Consider the following 20,101-nt stretch of genomic DNA (forward strand, 5'->3'; position numbering starts at 1 on the left):
AAGAGGGAGGAAGAGTTGAGTTAAATACTTGCACGTTGTCATAGCATACATACTCAGACAAAATCACTCCACTCCAGTAAAGTTATGTAGAAAAAAATTAGGCCACATATATTTATGAATATTCTTTACACTGGCTATTAAATTCAGGTGGAAAATTAAGCATAACTATAAAGGAAATAAAAATCATTCTTTCTAGGTGATGGGCTTTCCAACTATTTTTCAAGAAAGGTATATACAAGCTCCAGAGAGCTTTACACACAAATACATTTTGTGTGTTTTCTAGAAGTTGTAGCACTAACAGAATTCTGTTAAATTCCTTTATGAATACATGTGTAGCAATACTATTAAACTGTCACTTAGCTTTGGTTGGACATTCAAAAAATTATGCAGATTAAATTCTGTATAAAATAATGGAGAGGTTTAAAGACACAATTAACAACAAGTTTGTGCTAACCAGCATGGCTGGAAGTACATTGACATCCAAATTCTTCAGAAATAGCTATGGCAATTTATGGATTAAACTGCTTTAAAAGAAGTGCATACCAGTTCCTATTCTTATTTGTACTTTCCTTGTTCTTTCCTAGACTGTAGTACTATGCTACTTCATCTGCACACAAAATAAAATTAAGACAGTAAAATAAGCTCTGCCATGACTTAAAATGTATGTAAGCATTATATGAATGTTACCTTACATTGCAGTAATAAAAAGAAAATAATAGTTAAAATTCAGTTATGCTTGTATGTAAGAATAAATGTACAGTGTAAAAATATAACTGGTTTCCATAACTTAGTTATGGAAAACTAAGCAAGTTACCTGGGTCATTCCAGTAACTTTAAACTAATTATTCAAGTCACACAGATCTCAGATTTCTTTGCCTGTTTTCAAACTGTTGTAAATTGAAAGATCAGCTGGCGGCCCTTAAGCACAGAGCAAAAAATATTCTGCATTATAATTTCAGTCATTTAACTAAACTGTTTATGATAAAAACAATTGTAAAAACGTAGTTCCAGAGGCATTGCAATTTAAAAAGGATTTGTGATGAAATGTTTATTTCTGTTGCAATTAATAACTTAGAGTTGCCAAGCATAAACAGGGTTTGTTGACCTGCAATAACTTTCGATTCAGTATAATACAAAAAAAAATTTAGTAGCTCAATATACTTATTCCCACAGCAATGTTTATTTCTCTAGTTATAAAAAGTAAATTTACATCTGTGTCTCATTTCATAAATTACTTGAAATCACTTAAGAAAGTATAATGTATAACAAAACATTTAGCTTTATTAATGTGTATGAAAATTACTCTTCCTTTTGGAAATTACATATACAACGAATATAACGGGATTTTCATTCATTTGAAAAGTTTCTGCACTTCAGTAGCTAAAACATTGAAACAATTGACAGTGACTTGGTAGCAGTGCTGACCATAGTTTGCAGTTTAACTTTCTGCCATTTTCCGATGGGAAGAAATGCAACAGCTGAACCAGAGGTGTGGCAGTTATGAATCACTATAGATGTTCTTGTAGATAGTACTCTCTTGAATAGCAGTTTAAAATGATCTTTATGTTTTTGTACAATTAATTCTGTAGCTTGTATTTCTGAAATGCTTAAGGATTATCTATTACTGTAGCCCTAGATTAATTCACATGTAGCCATGCTAGTGGGTTTTATCAATTTCTAATATTATCCAAGAAAAAAACTTTTTGCCATATTTATAATAAGGACAATTTGTCACTAGACAGAAGTTATGTCAACTAATACAAAAAACATCACAGTTGGAATATCTGACTGGAATTTTTCTTTCTGTTGAAAGCTAAACGCTTTCTCATTTATAAAGGTATACATGCATTTTCTTGTAAGATTGATTTTCCACTATGTAGGAGATAGGATTGTTTGTATTTTTACTTTAGTTTGCTTTTACATATTTATTAGAAGAACCAAAAGAATAAAAAGAATCGATTCTATAGTGAACTATTTCTACAAAGAGTACCAGACTTATAAAATTGAAACTGTCTTACTGTGGTTTAGCCGCAAAACTATTCTTTAATCTTTTTTTTTTTTTAGGAATTATATTTCACAGAAAATATTCTTAGTTTAAGCACAGAAGTAGAAAAAAATTTCAGTAGTCACATTGCTTGACTGAGTCATCTCACCAGTGCATTACATTCTGTGAAAGAAATTACTTTTGTATTTATTTGAATGGACGTCTCTGGTTTAACAGGTAATTTTTCATAAGTATAAAGACTTATACATAGATGCAGAAATAATTTTAAATAGACTGTTTATGTGGACTATTGCTTTTATAAATTTTTCAAAAAGGAATATTCTCATATCGTATGTCAAGATGAAGTTTTTTGATACTTCACTTCTCCATGTATTTTTTCTTTTCATGGAGCGATATTCTCTCCTAACAGAGATCTGGGAAAGCATTTTGCCTTTTCATTTTAGTACAGTCTAGCTTTTAGGGTGGTTTTTGATAATTGTAGACATTTGGGGTTAACTCTAACTCCTTCAGAAAAAAACACAATTTTGCTGAATATGTGGAGCAGATAGGAACAATCCTGCTCTGAAAAAAGAGGTGTATACACAGTGAATTTTGATACGCATCACTTTATAGCTAACTTAAAATTGCAGAATTAAGTCATGAAAGTTCAAGCCTGTTTGAGATGATTTTCTTTTAACAAGGTCCAGAGGCAAATGATATCGCTTCACCATGTATATGTCTATTCTTTGTAAAGACATTCTTTTTAAGACTCCTTTTTACTGTCTCTAAAACATTGTTTTCAGGTATTGCATGCCTTTTGGAATGACATTTACATCCTGTAGGGTTTGCTGAGGGTTTTTTTTGTTAAGTTTTGGGGTTTTTTTCTTTCAGAAATCCACACATGGGTCATTGGTGTCAACATTTGTTAGCCGAATTAAGTGTCTTTGAGAGCTATACTCATATATACAACTATGCATTTTTTTTCCTGTCGTTCTTTCTGAAGGACTTGTAAAGATCATAGCTTGCCTTAATAACACTTACACTGTTAAATCTCATGTGTTTATGTTCCACACAGGTAAAGGACATGGAAAATATTAGTCTTTTACTACTTTTGTCAAAGAAAATGAATTAGAAATTCTGTACATAAAAATTATTATCATATTCTTCTAAATACACTTTTTCCTAAAAAATTCCACTGATTAACAGTTTAGATTAACTTCCTCCCCGCCTCCCGCCCTTACCTTGCTGGATTTACTAATGCCTACAAAGCTCTCACACTGTGTTCCTGGACTGGGTCTGTCTGGGATGGAGTTAATTCTTCATAGCAGCCAACATAGTGCCGTGTTGTGGATTGGTGACCAAGACGGTGTTGCATTTTAGCTATTGCTGAACAGTGCTTGCACAGCATCAAGGCCTTTTCTTTTTCCCACTCTGCCCCCCTCAAAGCAAGAAGTTGAAAGGGGACACAGCTGGGACAGCTGACTCGAACTGACCAAAAGGATATCCCATATTATATGACGTTCTGCTCAGCTGGGGGAAAGGAGGAGGAAGGGGGGGACATTGGTGGTTAAGGCATGGCCCTCATGTGTGCTAGTTTCCAGGAGGTGGCTGGGCATCTGCTTGCTGATGGAAATTAGTGAATGAATTCCTTATGGAATTCCTTCTGAATTCCTGGGGGGACTGAGCAAGCGACTGGGTGGGTGCTTACCTGCCGTCCAGGGTCAACCCACCACAGTTCCTTAGTAACAACTCAAAAAAAATGAACAACGGCAAATTTACTGGGAGCAAATGTTTCTAATCAGTAAAACTGAAAATGCTTGACATTTCTTTTTTAGCTTTCCTTGAATAGTAATGATGCTGCACTTTAGCCATATGGTTTAAATGCTGCTCAATGTCTATGCTACTTTTTCTAGTAGAGGTCCCTGGGGAAGGTAGCAGAAAGCCATCACAGCTCTTTTCTGCAGGGAGGGCTTTGAAGTAAAAAAACCCAACAAAGCAGTGTTGTTTCAATATCTAACACAGGAATTGTATAATATCTGGATTATGGTATGCTAGATTGTACCATGGATAATTGAATGACCTTTTTAGTGCCAGCTACCTGATCAGGGGATAAGTTAAATTTTCTGTTTATAATGTTGTTTCATATAGGAGCATATTTAATTCCAGGGAAAGCCACATATATCTATGGAGGAAACAATAGTCTTTTACTATACTATTAACTCAAAATTGACAAATCTGTTTTTCATGTGAAAAGTTACCACAGAGGAACAGCTATTACTATTGTGTGATACAGTAGTTACTACCTTGGTTCCTGAGACCAAATCCTAACAGCCATTCTAATTTTTAACTAAGTAAAAGGGAAATTCCAGTCAATAATTTAACTGAGAGTTTTGCTTATTTTGATCATTGTTGCTAAAACTAATCAGTTTGGCTTTTAAATAACAAGTAAGCAATACTCAGGTTGTTTTGTCTGACTGAGAACTAAGCTAGCCCTTTGTGATTTTCAGCAAGCTATATTTCAAATAAGCATTAAAATGTTGTTCAAATGATGACCTTTTCGAAACTGCTGTCGCTGTGATGCACATTTCTTGCTCTTGGTGACATTGGGTAACATATTTGGCAGAATAGAGAATTGTCTGCTGCACTGCAATTGAAAAGCAATCAACCATTTGAATAAAGGTCCATGTAACTGTGATGAGGCAAATGTGTCATTTCCCACTTTGTTTTAGAGCATACACTGTCTGCCACTGGTTTGATGTTGAATAATAAACACTTTTTCAAAAGACAAAGATCACATGTGAGAAAGAAAAACACAGTAAATGCTAGGTACAACTAAGGATTTAATTGAAAGTAATGAATTGCTGGCTTGAAACTGCTCGAAGGATATCAGTCTATATTTACATGTAGACCCAGCAGTGCTCTTATTCCAAATCTGTTCAGCTGTTTGTTTCAGAGCTGTATATGTTTTCCATTCTCCTGTATAAGGCAAGTAGCGTGTCTTGAGCCCACAGATAGTTTTACCAATTTAATGGTCACTGGTCAAACGTTAAGGCAGATGATCAACGAAGGCGATTTTTACAAGGCTTAGTATAGTGCCACAAGATCACCTCCTAACAGTGAAAGAGACTTTGGCAACACTTTCTTGGTTCCCACGAGCACGTGAACAGTCCTAGCCAGGACAGTAATTTCACCTGAGGGAATCCGCAGACCCCTGGGCTATGAGGTTGCACACAAGACCTTGCTGTCTGGGCCCTGGGCACAGGGCCAGAGCACTGCCCAACAGCATTCTGGTGGCGAAATTGATTTTGGTTTAGGCAGAAATCTGAACAGCGTGCACTGCTCTGGAGGAAGGGCTGTGCAGTGGAGTTGTCATAGTCATGTGTTATGCTCTGATATCAAAGCAGATGCTTAATAGCTAGCCCTGCGAGTGAGCGAGGAAGTTTATAGAGGCAGGAATCCACAGAAAGTCGTCTTAATCGTAGGAGGAGAGGGCTGGGCAGCTGCTGAGCCTCCTGGTGCCGGGTGAGGTGGGGAAACCGCCCGCGGCTGCTCCGGAGGAGCTGGGGAGCGCTGGCCGGGGAGCAGGCGGCGCAAGAGAGGAGGGAGCCCCGGGGCAGCGGGCGTGCGGGCTGCGCCTCGGCACCGGGAGAGGAGAAAGCCCCAAAAGCGTCAGCTAACAAGAAGGGGGAGGAGCAGGTGAAGGCTCTGGAAGGTGAGAAAAGTTTCTGCCTAACAAGCGGAAGTTTTTATGTAGTGCTGGTTGCGGTTGTGCTTTCATTTCTTCTCTTTTTTTCTTTCTGTGGTGTTTTTATTCCCTGTCTTCAATTTGATTCAAGCAGAGGAGGTATGATTTGATTTTTCTCTTTTCTGAGGAAACGAAATTCTGTGAAGTTTGCTCAAGATAGCTGCAGAGTGCTGGTAAGAGAAAGGGATTCACATGGGCAAACTTGCTAAGCTGACCAATAGATACACTCTTTTGGGAGGTTTCAATATTTCAGGTTAATAGCTGGGTATGCAACACTTACAAATCTTCTTGGTATTACAGGGTTTTTCTTTTACTCACTGTAGTTTTGCATATTTATTCCTTTGGAAGTGTGGCACTTTCTTCTCTTTTGTTCCTAATTTACCTTTACAAGGGAATGAGAAAGTCACTTTATTTGAATACACAAGACAAGCATTCTCCTAAGTGTATTTAGCTTGACTTTTAAGGTAAAAAAAAAAAAAAAAAAAAAAGCATGTGCAGTCATAATGTCTGTCTATTTCTGTTAGTCAGTCCTCACTGATAAATGAGCACACCAGAAGATTTCAATCAAATTCTAAGGAGGTGCAAATCCTTACAGTACTTCCAGTCCCCCTACAAAGGAAAGGGGCGCAGGGGGGAGCTTTTTTAGTGTGTAAGTTTGGGGGTGTCAGGCAGGGAAGAATAGAGGAGAGGACAGTACAAGACCCAGCCAAAAAGTCGTTGTACACACAGGCAAAGTAAACTGTTTTATAAAGTACTCCAGCTTACTTGGTTGATGCTGAAAGAAAACCACAGCAAGCTGATGATCAGCCATGTGTACGATTTACTGTCAGTCCTGCAGGTGGGAGCAGGGCTGAGGGGTGTGAGCTGAAAGTGGCTGTCGCTGAGGGCCGTGGACCGCAGCTGCAGGTGCTCACCCTGCCCCTCCATGGGTGTGGTGCTTGCTTTTGTTTTTTCTTTTTTTCCGCCCTCCCATCTTTGAACCACTAGTGCTGCCGATACAAAATTCTCTTTTGCCTCTGACACTGTGAAACTCTGAAGAGATCCAAATTGCTGCTTTCAATGACAGCTAGGGCTAGCAGATTTATGGAAAAGAGTACGTGACAAGGATTTGCTTGACAGAGCTGTTAAGAGGAGATCTTTCTGGTGCGGAAACGGGAATAGCTCACTCTTGTTTCATCTTCTTCAAAGCAAGTTTGTACTTCTGCTCTTGAAAGCCTCTGGGGAGGAAGAAAAATATTCTAGCAAAAGTTTATTTCTGCCCCTGAGGTTTTTTAGGAGGTCTTCCTGTACAACTATTTTACACTTTTAAATCATTAGAAAATACTGATTTAAGTAAACCTTGCATTGTTTTATCTCTGTGCAATTATTATCTTGAACTCCATATTTTTAATCCTACTTTCTGGTTTAAAACTGCCCTCACGTTTTATCCACTGATTTTTTTTTTTTTTTTTTTTTTTTTGGTAACTGAATATGTGCAGGCATTTTGTTGTGGTTAGAGTGATGTAGCACATTCTTGTGCCTATATATTGGTCATCTTTTGAAGTTCTTTCAGCTCCTATCTCATTACCTCAACGTTACAAGGTTATAACTTAACAGTACAAGGCAGCAGAGTCCCTCAGACTTGTTCATCTGTAATTCCCTGTGCTGTTGAACTCCTCCTCAGAAAAATTCTTCACGTGATCAGCCTTTTGTGAATACTCTTCCACCTTTATGAATGGGGATCTATTCCAGGTGGCATTTCTCTATTTTGTTGATAATCATTGTATTCAAACTCTATGACTGTGTTTGAATTGCTACTATAATGATTTTCCTTGTGGTGAAGGACCATAATTTTAAGATTTTTGTCTTCCACGAGATTTTTTTTCTTCATACCTGTGACATGACAAATCTTACTCCTTTCTCTTCTACCAAATTTAATCAGACAAACAAGCGGTTCTTTGTTTCTGTTGAAAGGAATGAGCTTTGGACTTGACTATTGTACCTTGGGTTTTTTATTCTCAACTTTGTTATTCTACAGTCAGGAAAAATGCTACGATTTAAGTAATCTTTCTCAGCTATAATTTCTTGCCATAGTTCACCTTCCTCTGTGTCCTTCTTCTGCCTCCACTACTGTATGTAGACAAAGAACTTCAGAATGTATTGGACAGTTAGTTGATTTTTTTTTTTTTTCTTCCTGTGCTTCTTCTTAAGCTTCTAGACAAATGGGGGGGGGGGGGGGGGAAGTTGAATGTGAAGAGATGAGAAAGGACTTTTAAGTGGAAACACAAGAGAGATCTCGGAGTTTAATATCACTTTGAAAAGAATGTGAGATTGGATTATTTTTAAGGCTGAGTCTTTAAAAGTTAGGGTTTCAAAGGTGATTTTTGGAGCTCTGGGGGTATTTTTCCTTCTACTTTTATGAGCTTCATGTTGTAGTTAGTGGTATGAAAGGCTATGTAAATTGAAGATGCCCTATAATCGTTAAGGGTAAGTCAGTCACAGAAAAAGAAAAGTGAATAAACACGGAGCATGAATTTATATTTTTGTCACTTTAAGAATTTGCAAGAAATACTTATGTGTCTGTATATAATTTAAAGAAGACACACATTAAAATCACTTTGTATGCAAATCCATGAACATGACCACAAGTGAGATTTCTCTACGCACCACCACCCTGCCGCAGGTGACCGTATTCCAGAGGTCCTGTCTCTTCAGAAAAATGTATGAAATAGAAATTCCTAGTAGTGCATCCAAAAGCTTGGCTAAGCTGGTTAGAGTTTGGAATGCAAATAATTTAGTAGTCAGTTGTTAAAACTGTATTGTCTGTTACAATATAGGCTCACACAACAAATGAACAACCAAAGATGCTACAGTTTAAAATTAAGGTATGTGCTATGGTAAGGCACTCTAATACTGTATTTAGAGAATACATTGGTAAGGACAGTTCAAAATCCTGTATCTCTTTAGTTTATAAAGATATGTGCTGTTAGTTATGTGGGGGAACTTTATTACCATAAGCGTTATATTGACAAATTCTGAAAAATTCTTATTTACTCTCAAATAATCCACTCTTTTCTTTAAATTTTTTCCCCTGCCTGAAATATTCTTAACCACAATAAAAAATGCTAAATTACTGAAGAAGTTCATGTACCAAAAGTGCTGGATAATGAGTAATGCAGACTTAGTGTCATGTTCAGTCAGTGTAATTACAAGCTGTTCTTGCTAGTGATATTAAAATTTGTTGAAGAACTGCTGCTAAAATACTACAGCTTTAAAAAAAAGAAAAAAGTCTAGAGCTTTAATATTAATGAGCAGATACTCACAGTTCATGCTGAGGTCATGCTCAGTGTTAAAGACCTACCAGTGTTAATGGTAGGTGGTGATCAATCTTATTCCTTCTCCCCACTGCTCTCCCTGAGATATTTCTGCTTCATGTGAAATTGAAGGCTACACTGAACACTTACCAACATTAGGATTACAGTCTTGGTTGGGCCTTTCATAGATAGTATATTGAAGAAAAATACAGCTGTAGAGTTGGAATTGTCATTTACAGAATCGCTTTAAATAAGGGGGGGGGGGGGAGGGGGGGAAGGGACTGTTGACTCCAGAAATCAGCATTAGTTATTTGTACACAAGATATCAATGTATTGTCTCCAAAAATAACTGCCACTTTGTTTTAGATGACATGTAGATAATGCTGCAAGTTATGATAGAAGCCATGAATGCAAATTATGTTGTTAGGGAAATAAAAAAAAAGTCTGAGTTTGTGAGAGAGGGCTCAACATACAGAAAGCCTGTGTGTGTTCCAGCCTAGGGCCAATGGAGAACGTGGTGATTCTTACTGTCATGAATTTCCAAAGTTTCCGTGTGTAATATTTCTCTAAACTGATTAGTTAAAGGAAAATTGTATATTCATGTGAGCCTTTTGCATGCTAAAACATCCACTTAATTCCCAAGTGTAAATGAGGCAATCATGACCTAAAACTTGCTCAACTCTGGGTGCTGTTGAGCTGGCCTTTAGCTAGGAAACATGTACGAGGAATCCTAAGTGACAACTTGAAACTGTATTTATTAAAATTTGTCATAGAAGAAAAGGCAAAACAATTTTGCTTTCTCTATTTTTTTAAAATAAAACCTCTTCTCTGTTTGTTCTTTCATTTTATGTCTGTTTAGAGTTTAAGTTTCAAGACAATCTAAAAAACCTACATGACTGCTTTGGCTGTCTTAGGCATAGTACATTTTTAATGATATTTCTTAAAGTGTGGGGTTTTTTTTAACTTAAGGCTATGATAATTCAAATGTTTCCTGACTTACTTTCAAATTGAACAAAGTACGTTTTGTTTTCCACAGTACTATAGACCCTCTCAGAATGCATAGGTATTACACTTTTTTGGCTGAAAATTCAGAGTACATAGCTAATATGAGTACACGCTTTCCTATTGTTGTGTTGTGGCACTTGACAAATGCAGACTTACCTATCATCACATAAGCAATACCAATTAAATTGCTGGAAGAAGACTAGCATTCATGGGTAGATTATTTGTCATCTTGATTTACTTGTTCTCAGTTTCTTAATACTGAATATGCTGGGCTGCTTATCTTCTCTACTAAATTACTGAATTATAGCCAAATATGGGAATGTAAGTTCACCTTGGACTAGTTTACTTTCTAAATCTAAATGCTTAGATAGAAGAAGAGCCTTCAGAAAAACGTGGTGAGTTTTTGTTTTATAACTTGGAGGGAGGTGGTGGTGGTCTTGTGAATGGGTGCTGGATCCTAAGCAATTTTGTCCCAGGAGACTTATCTACACTGGCATTAAAAAACCCCAAACAAAAAACCAAAAAAGACAACCAACATACCCCAAAAAAACTTCCATTATCACTCTATCAAAAGTATACATCCATTAATAATAATTCCAGGTAGGAAAAGTAATAGTGGCGATTTCCTGAGAGTCACTGGAATAGTCAAGTGTTTCCTGAATGGGCTGCAAGTCACAGCCCATATGGGTTTAAAAGATGGCTTCTTGTTTGATAATGACAGGATTCCTGTAGCTTTGTACCTAAACATGAAGCAGCTCTATTCCAAGATGGGAATTATTGCTTCCTAAAGGAACCACCTTTTTTTGAAACATAAAATGAAATGAAGGATTTGCCAAATATAGTGATTCTTGCAAGTTGGGCTGGAACACTGAAAAGCAGCAGAAGTTGGTTTTGTTTGAGGGGTAGTTTATGTACTCCGTTTTCATTCCTCCTGCCATGGTACAGACAGGAAGGCAGCTGCAACTTGATGAAAAGCATATTGGGTAAGAGTCCTGAATACCCTGCAATACTGCTACCAGTCAGAACTAACACTCAGGTCTGTCTGACCAAACACAGTGGATCAGACCAGTAATGAAGCTGTGCTTTACCTGCCTTTATCAACTAAACCTTGTTATGATTACAAAAGTTCTTTGTCTATCCGGTTTTTATTTCTGTATTTTTAAAGACTTACTTGGCAATGAGCTAAGACTTGAAGATGATGCATGTGTGTAAACAAAAAGGTTACTGACATTGTTGTATCATCATATTAGGGTCAAACATCTTACTTTTTTTTTCAGCTCTGACAACAAAATGCTAGTGCTTTTTATCCATAGCTTGTAAGCAACTCTTACTGAGGTTATTCAAAACATCTGGTATCTCCTTTGTTTCACTGGCTTATTCCTCTGTGAATTAGAAGTCTGGTTGTCCCAATATTTCATTAATAATTCCCCAGAAATGTAAAGAGGAAATGTAAGTATCTGTGGAAAAACTTCCCTCAGTAGTACTTAAAATAGTTCTTTGCAGTTGTTTCTTTATTACTCAGTTGCAGCACTTAATGCTTTATCAGTTACTCAGGTGAAAGAAAAAAATCCAAGACGACTGCATGTGCCCCGCACCTTTTGCTAATTTGATTTGATCCTCCACAATAAAGTTAGTATTTTGACGTAACTGATGAAGATCAAATCCATGCCATTACATATAACCTTGTTCTCTGTTGGTAGTCTAAAAATTCCTAGACTGCTGTGTCACTAGCTTATTAAAAAAAAAAAAAAAAAAATTACTTGCCTCTAAACCTATTTATTTTTCTCTCACAGTAGTTATTTAATATTTATTGGTTTGTTTACATTTTCCGAATTGGGTGCACTTCTAGTTCAAATTTATATCAAAGTTATGTTTGTGAACATTTTGTCACCTCATTTGAAATTGCATGGGTTTTGTTTATTTTTTTGCGATGAGTGAACTGGTAACCATTAGGTGGTGGACTTTTTAAGAATAAATATTTAAACTGCTTTTTCTTAAACATGTGCTATAAAACACTTGAAACGCTGCATAGCTGCTCCTTTTCATCAAATACATTAGAAGATCTGCAAGTTCCTAAATGAAAAATAGCACAGAACAGTGCTTGTTAAACATGTTGAAGGCATTAAAAATAGCTGAACTTAAGGTAAAGACTATGTTTGAACAAAGAATCCTGCCTCTATTGAGGTTAATGGGAATTTTATTATCGACTTAAATAGAAGGAGTTGTGTATGCAGTGATGTATGCAAATATATACATTGTTTTGGAATAATTAATGGTGTAAAATGGAGACATTTATAAAACATCTCATAACAAAGTAATATAGTTTTTCATTAGGACAAAAAGCTTGCTTGTTTATTGATGTACATGATTGGTATATGCTGATATATACCAATATTATAAATATCAGTGTATATTATGCAAATCGTTCTCCCTCATCTGAAAGTAGCTGGTTTGCATTCAGGCATCAGATTCAATTATAGTACTAAAATGAAATCCCAAATGAAGTCTCAAATCGGTTTCCACTTTCACAGCAATATACAGCACAGCACATTGTTGAGTCACCACACACCTCTCAATAATTCAGAGCAGTTGTCAGATTGAGATCTTTATCTTCCAATTTAGAAAGCAGAAATAATAATGATTTATGGACTTTGGCCTCAAATTGCAATGGTTCTATCACTTCTTTGAAGTCCTGCAATTCTGTCATGTGTGTACATGACCCGTGCTGTAAGGTACTCTTGGACACTGCAAGACTGTATTTGAGGTTGGTGGTAGTAGAAGGAAATTGGATTTACATTAATTTCTGTCATTTAATGTCTGTTGCTTGTATATAGTGGTGACATGTTGGCACAAGGAGTAATATTTTCAAAAACTTACGGGAAACTTTTAATGTTGAATTGGGTTTGCCCATTTCAAGTCAGTTTGGTGCACGAGCAGTTAAACCCACCATCAGCCTGGTCTATACTGTTTCATCCATGTGTATAAAAATCACTGTAGCGTAGTTATATCAGATATACAACATCTGAGGTGAATATGTAGTCCTCTCAACTTTGTGCTCAAATTGTTATAAAATAATACAGCAAAAGCATTTGTCATATTAAAGCAAAATTTCATGGTTGCGTGCTCTCTGTAGTATGTTTGTCTGTAGAAAATTTGTGCTGTATGAGAACACAAAGAATCAAAGCACTGTTGTCTTAGGTCTAATAGGCCTGTAGGCTTAAGAAGAAAAAATGGTAAGAACTGTGAAGGGCAGTGTCTATGCCCACATTTGGAGACATTTTAGTATTTTTATACTTATTTTAGGACACAATTATGGTATCAGAACACCTACATAACTGAAGTTTTGGTAATTGCAATTGACAATTCTGTTTGGTTTTTTTCCTCATCGTACCCTTTCCCTCCCCAAGAAGTGACTGCATAGTTAGTTCTTTGGCAGTGTCGTGGTTTAACCCCAAATGTAATTAATATCTCAAAGCTACTTTTTTTTTTTTTTTAGGGTATATGGGTCAAGATGGCCATTTCGGATCATGTGAAAACAAGTACTGTGGTCTGGGTAGACACTGCGTTGTGAATGGGGAGACTGGCCAAGCTGAGTGTCTATGCATGGAGCACTGCAAGCCGCATTACAAGCCCGTGTGCGGTTCTGATGGAGAATTCTATGAAAACCATTGCGAAGTGCACAGGGCTGCCTGTCTGAAAAAGCAAAAGGTCACCATTGTACACAACGAAGATTGCTTCTTCAAAGGTAAGCGCGGCTGAACAATATCTGGAGTATTGCTATCAGGTATGTTTTTTCAAGCAGTTCAATTAAAGCTCTATATAGGCTGCACTGAGTGTACAGTGAATAAATGACTCAAAGTTATTACAGTAACTTTTGCACTGCCACATGTCCTCCTTGTTAGTTTAGCTGGCATCCTCTAGCACAAATCATCTCACTTCAATGAGCTGCTTCTGAGACCAGAAAAATTCAAAAAGGATCTTACATTCAGAAAACAAATATTCTGAGCATTTTGTTTAGTCTTTCACAGAATTCTTTCATAAACGCTAATCTGAACTGGGGGGGCAGGAGCGGGAAGAGGTTCAGTATGCCTACAAGATGCTGTTACATGATATGGTAGTCACTGAAAACAATGACTCTCTATATATGATGATGGCAATTAAAGATTTTTGCTTTCTGGTTTATTGTTAATCAGTTGATTTTTCGGATCAAACAACTGTGTACTTGGTTACTGTATTGATTTTTTTTTTTTTTTTTGGTAAATTTTATCTGTTCTAAGCTTTACATTTATCAAGCTTTGGGGTTTTGGGGGTTTCAAATCCACATACTGGGTTGACTTATTTATTTATTTGTGGGGGAATATTTCTTCACGGATAAATTTTAAGTTTTAGACAGATTGGGTATTGAGCTCAAGATCAGAGAAGCTGAGAAATACACCTTATTTAAAGGAGTAAGCTTACCAGAAAATACTTTAGTATTATGTGTCTGGAGAATAATATTTTATAAGCAAATGTTCTATATACCTGATTAACATTACAATAGCAGCTAAGTAGCTATAATTATTTAAATAATACCTCTCATAACCGAATGATTTATAGTTGATCTCGAACATCATGAGTTCTACTTAATGGTTTGAAAATTGGCCTTTTAAACACTTACATGATGAGTGGAGTTAAAGGATTGACGTGCTAAATGAAAGAGATCTTCGGTTTACAAGTTGAAACTCCATTGACATCGCTGAGAAATGTATGTCTTACCTAAGCTGTGCATGAAACAACATAGACAAAAAGCATAAAATCCTTCACAGAGCCATGTCTGAAACATTTGATAAATGTGTTTTGAGGTAGTGAAAGCTACCTATGTCAAAGCTGTGCTCTCCTGATATGCTGTTTTTCTAAACCAGGGCTTCAGATTCTTGTCCCTTACGTGCATTTTATGTAGATTATTTATCACTAAATCTGTTAGTTACATTTTTCTTCTTTTGATTTTTTTTTTTTTTTTAGTCCCATTGTAGGCTGACAAGTGGTGCAGGTAAACTTGGAACAATTAATAGAATATACTAACTGTTCTTCCCATTCCTGTGTCTGACATAGGCATGCCCAGATTCATTGAACTCCTCCTTTTTTCATTGTCACTTGCTATTTTTATTTCCTCACACTAAATTAAATAATACGTTTTTCCCAAGTATGTGTAAAACAGGCAAAAAACAGTAATTGAAGTAGAAAGTTTTAAGTATCTCTTTGTCTTTCCTTGATGATTGAGGCTGTTATGCAAATTGTACATTTTTGACATGGATCAAGATAATGGCCATCCTAAATTAGAAATTATTTTTTCTCCACTCTTATTGTAATTTTTCCATCAGTTGCTTATTGGCATGTCGTGATGTCTTGCATCAGACGGTGAACAATTTTTCCTAATGGCTTGATTAGATGTTGACTGTGACCCTTTGAGTTACTCAATAAACTGTCTCAATTTCTTCTGGTATAAAGGCAAAATATATTCTGCAGAGAAGTTAGTTACTTTTAGATCCATAGAAAAGTGGATTATATTACAAATATTTTCTATACCTGTTGACTCCTCTATTTCCCACCTGTGAAGTCCGGTGTCCTGTGACTGGATGTCAGTGAATGCAAGTTCCACAATCACTTTCAGAGGTGCTCTCAGGCCTTAACTCTCTAAAAATGTTTTAAAATATTTAAGATTGTTCTAAGAACGTAAGAGAACTCTTTAGGAAATCCTTTGTGATCTAAGGAACTTTCTGTCTAAGAAAGTTCTCAAATTATTTTTTCAACTGCTAGGAGAATGAAGGAATGGGGAAGTGAACAGCTGGCTGGCTGCTAGTTTACTTAGCCTCGGTGTTTATCGTATTTGTGGCTTTATTAGTTTTTAATTCCTGAACAGAATATAGGAGAAGGTAAGAGAAAAGGGAAAGGAAATAATAGAGTGAAGGTAAGAGGCAAGTATATCAAGGAGAAAAGAGAGATGACTAAGTGCCAGGATGGTGAGTTCAGTGGTGGGAGGAAGAGGAAACATGAATGAAGAACTAAAGGCTATACAAGTGATAAAAATCAAAGTTCATAGCCTAGGTTATTCATTAGATCTGATATTGACTGTGTGAACTAGGAAGTCCGATATGCTGATGCCATTCTGGTTTGGCACCACTTTTATTGGCTTGCTGACTATATAGTTCTTTGGCTAGGTGGCCTTTGCATGCTCTCTGCTTCCAGTGTCCTGGCTGTTCTCAAGCCATGTACTTTGTGTTTCAGAGCAGCTTATTGCTTTGTGCGAGAAAAGAAATCCAGCCATCTGGCTCACGCTACGCTTGATACTATTTTATAACCCCTTCCTGGCTGTCACTAGCTTTAACAAGGCCCAGAGGGTGGTGATTCAAATGGACTAGAGTTGCTTTACTTGGTGCCTCCACCACTATCGTCGTTCTGTGAAGTGGCACTGTGAAATTAATAGCTTTGTGCTGAATTTAGAAGGCTGGAGGCATTATTCTTTTTCAGCTTCTAAAAAGCTCAGTTGGACTCTTGTGTGGGACAATGTACTGGGTGGTGAATGCCCCACGCTGGGTGTCAAATAAGCTTCAGTTATGTTTTCATTCTTTGTGTTAACTTCAATTACTTAATTTTCCTAAATCCAGGCTAGTAAATCTAAGTAAGAGACTAAAAACATCCCCATGACAAACGTCATATTTTCTTTGCACTCTGAGCTTCTTGTACATTTTACATTAAATCTATTTCTATACAGTGATACACTCAATCATTATGACAAACTGCAATTTAGTAGGAATTCTCGGGAATGTAACACATACTCCTATGTACTAAGACTTTTATAGAATATTTCTGGAATAAAGGTTACTTCATATGTAAGCTTTTTACTTATAAGTAGCCTCTGTAGCATCCTTATGATATTAACGTTATTTTACTTCTCTTTCTATTTTTGTCTCATTTTTCATTTGGTGAATCTTTTAATCAGTTAAACAGTCTGTAAGCTTCAGATTTCTTACTAGTGTTATTAAAATGGCTAGATTTCTGAAGGCTGCTATAATGTTTGCTTTTCAGTCTGTTCCCAAAAGAGAAAGTAGAAACTTAGGTAAGAAAGTTTGCTGCTGATACTAAGTTGTTCAGGGCAGTAAGGATAAGAGCCGACTATGAACAAATTCAAAAGGAGTATGGGCAAACTGGAAAAAGTTCAGAAGATGTCAACAAGAATGACCAAAAGTACTAAATGGCTTATAAGGGACATGAAGGAGGCTTACAAAAATCATCAGGGCATGCTGAGGGTGTATACGAATAGACTGCCTTGTATTCCAGTAAAAGAACTAAAAATTATCAAATAAGGCAGCAGGAACAGATTGAAAACAAGCTTTGGTGTTTGTTTTGTACACAGCAGATCTCATGAGTAAAAGCAACATAGGATTTCACAAGCAGACTTTGCAAATACTAGGGGAAAGGCTGTAGGCTTTTTCTTTTGAAAGAAGGCTGGGGGAAGTGAGTTGAAGTGAACTAAATCCTAACAGTAGCCCACAGGAAAGATCTAGAACACCAGTCTAGCCTCTCCAGTGACTGCAACAGGATTAGTTCAAAGACTTTTTTTTTTTTTTTTTTTTTTTTGGTGTGATTTGTGCCCTAGGTGAGTGTGGTCTTAGACTGATTCCTAAAATATTGACACATTCATTTAGAAGCACGACATTTATTTAATCTCATTTGATGTTCATATACTTCAAAAGTAAGCATGTAAGTCTCTGTCGTCTTATCAATTTCACTTCAGGAAATATTTCATCTGGTCTTAAATATAAATCTTGAACACTCATTATTTAACGTTGATCATTAGCCAGTCTTTCAAAAGAAATTCAGGATGCGTTAATCTGAATGACATTCTGTTGCAGTGTTTTCATTGCAAAAGAACTTTTTTCTAAGAAGTCTTTGCTTTTTTCTCTGGCTATCAGTTGGCTTCTCTGTTGCAGTTCTCAAAAACATCATTATTATACTCTTTCTGAAAGCTTGAATTCCTGCAGATAGCATAAACCCTTAAGGTTGCTGCTGATAAACTGTCAAGCTTCAACTATGTGTTGGGTTTGTGTGGCGGGGGGTTGTGTGGTGGGGGAGGGCCTACAGGGGTGGCTCCTGTCAGAAGCTGCTAGAAGCTTCCCCAGCTCCAAGTCAGACCCGCCTCTGGCCAAGGGCGAGCCCATCAGTGACAGCGGTAGCGCCTCTGGGATAACATATTTAAGAAGGGGAAAGAGGCTGCTGAAAAGAAAACCTGCAGTGGAGAGAGGAGTGGGATGTGAGAGAATCAGCCATGCAGACACAGAGGTCAGTGAAGAAGGCGAGGGAGGAGGTGCACCGGAGCAGAGATTCCCCTGCAGCCTGTGGTGAGGACCATGGTGAGGCAGGCTGTACCCCTGCAGCCCGTGGAGGTCAACGGTGGAGCAGAGATTTCCCTGCAGCCTGTGGAGGACCCCATGCCAGAGCAGTTGTCTGGGCCTGGAGAAGGCCATGACTCTGTGGGAAAACCCACGCTGGAACAGTTCGTGGAGGACTTCAGCCCGTGGAAAGGACTCGCATTGGAGAAGCTTGTGGAGGGTTGACCCCTGTGAGAGGGACCCCATGCTGGAGCTGGGGAAGAGTGTGAGGAGTCCTCCCCCTGAGGAGGAAGGAGCAGCAGAGACAATGTGGGATGAACTGAGCGCAACCCCAATTCCCCATCCCCCTGCGCCGCTGGGTGGGGAGGAGGTAGAGGAATTGGAGCAAAGCTGAGCCTGGGAGGAAGGGAGAGTGGGGGAAGGTGTGTGTTTAAGATATGGTTCTATTTCTCATTATCCTACTCTGATTTGATTAGTAACAAATTAAATGGATTTATTTTTTCCCCAAGTCCAGTCTGTTTTGCCTGTGACCATAATCGGCGAGTGATCCCTCCCTGTCCTTGTCTCGACTCATGAGCCTCTCGTTCTGTTTTCTCCTCCCCATCCCACCGGGGCGGGGGGGGGAAGTGAGCGAGCGGCCGTGTGGTGCTTTGTTGCCGGCTGGGCCTGAGCCACAACAGCAGATAGCATACGCCCTTAAGGTTGCTGCTGATAAACTGTCAAGCTTCAACTATCATTCCAGATGTATATTCAACATAAACTGGATTATGAAAAGAATATGAAAAATCTTTCCGAACTCTATCAGAAGACTAAGTAAGAAAGATTCTGCTTGATCTTAAGACATGTTTGATAGAGCATAGGAATTATTTAACTTGTATTAGAAATTCAGCCCACAATCTACTTTCACTTAGTGCAACAGTTATGATTTAAGATTAATTTCTTAGGTATGACTTCATGCAGGGATTGTATATGTTTTTAACTGTTAACATTAGTAATTACACATTCACAGAGTGGTAAAAGTCACTGTTAATGGCAGGTATATATTCTGCTTCTTTCAGCATTTTGTTGGAAAGTGATGCTCTAACCAATGGAAAATTGGTTCTTTTTATTGCCCTTTGCAACAATGACCTAAATTTTACCACTGTTCCTCTAGTCCACTGTCCCCACATGATTCATCTGCTTGAGTTGCATTGCTCATGAGATTTGGAAGACTGTCATTTTTCCTCAAGCATCTGTGCAAGATTTGTCACAAACATCTCTCTTAAATTGCCCACAATTGTCTTAAATTGCCTCAATTAACAGAGATACAAGGCCTACATATGTAATATCTGCTGCTGAATGTGCAGAGTGAAGTTCAGTGCAAGATATTTATGAGAACATGAATTTAACATGCTTAATTTAAAAACTAAACATTCAACATACCCTGCGTTCATTGCTGTTGGAGATACTGTACCACTTTGCAACTAAAACCTAGAACTCTACTCTTCTTCCTCCTTTGAATTAAATTCATACTTCTAAAATGTAGGATGGGGCAGTGACAAGCCTCAAGCACATTATAAATGTAGGATTTTTTGACTGGCTAAAGACATACTGCAAAGGCATCTTATTTTCAGTAGCTGGAGCAGTCCCAATGTTTTTTATTAATTCCTTCAACACTGGAATAATTGTATTAATAAGCTCTAACCTATTATGTATTTTGCATTCA

The 20,101-nt window shown here is 37.4% G+C and overlaps 1 protein-coding gene across 2 annotated transcripts in view; it reads left to right on the forward strand.

Annotated features, from left to right (window-relative positions):
• FSTL5 (follistatin like 5) overlaps positions 1 to 20,101 on the forward strand; it is a 438,275-nt gene that overhangs the window by 206,389 nt on the left and 211,785 nt on the right. The window contains exon 5 of one of the 2 annotated variants that reach the window (XM_050895669.1): positions 13,524 to 13,772. In XM_050895669.1, coding sequence (XP_050751626.1) covers positions 13,524 to 13,772 — 249 coding nt within the window. Of the gene's footprint in view, positions 1 to 13,523; positions 13,773 to 20,101 lie in introns of those variants that run through there. The other variant, XM_050895670.1, reaches the window with a different exon arrangement.

The sequence above is a fragment of the Gymnogyps californianus genome, chromosome 4 (assembly GCF_018139145.2).
Source record: "Gymnogyps californianus isolate 813 chromosome 4, ASM1813914v2, whole genome shotgun sequence".
Classification (NCBI taxonomy): domain Eukaryota; kingdom Metazoa; phylum Chordata; class Aves; order Accipitriformes; family Cathartidae; genus Gymnogyps; species Gymnogyps californianus.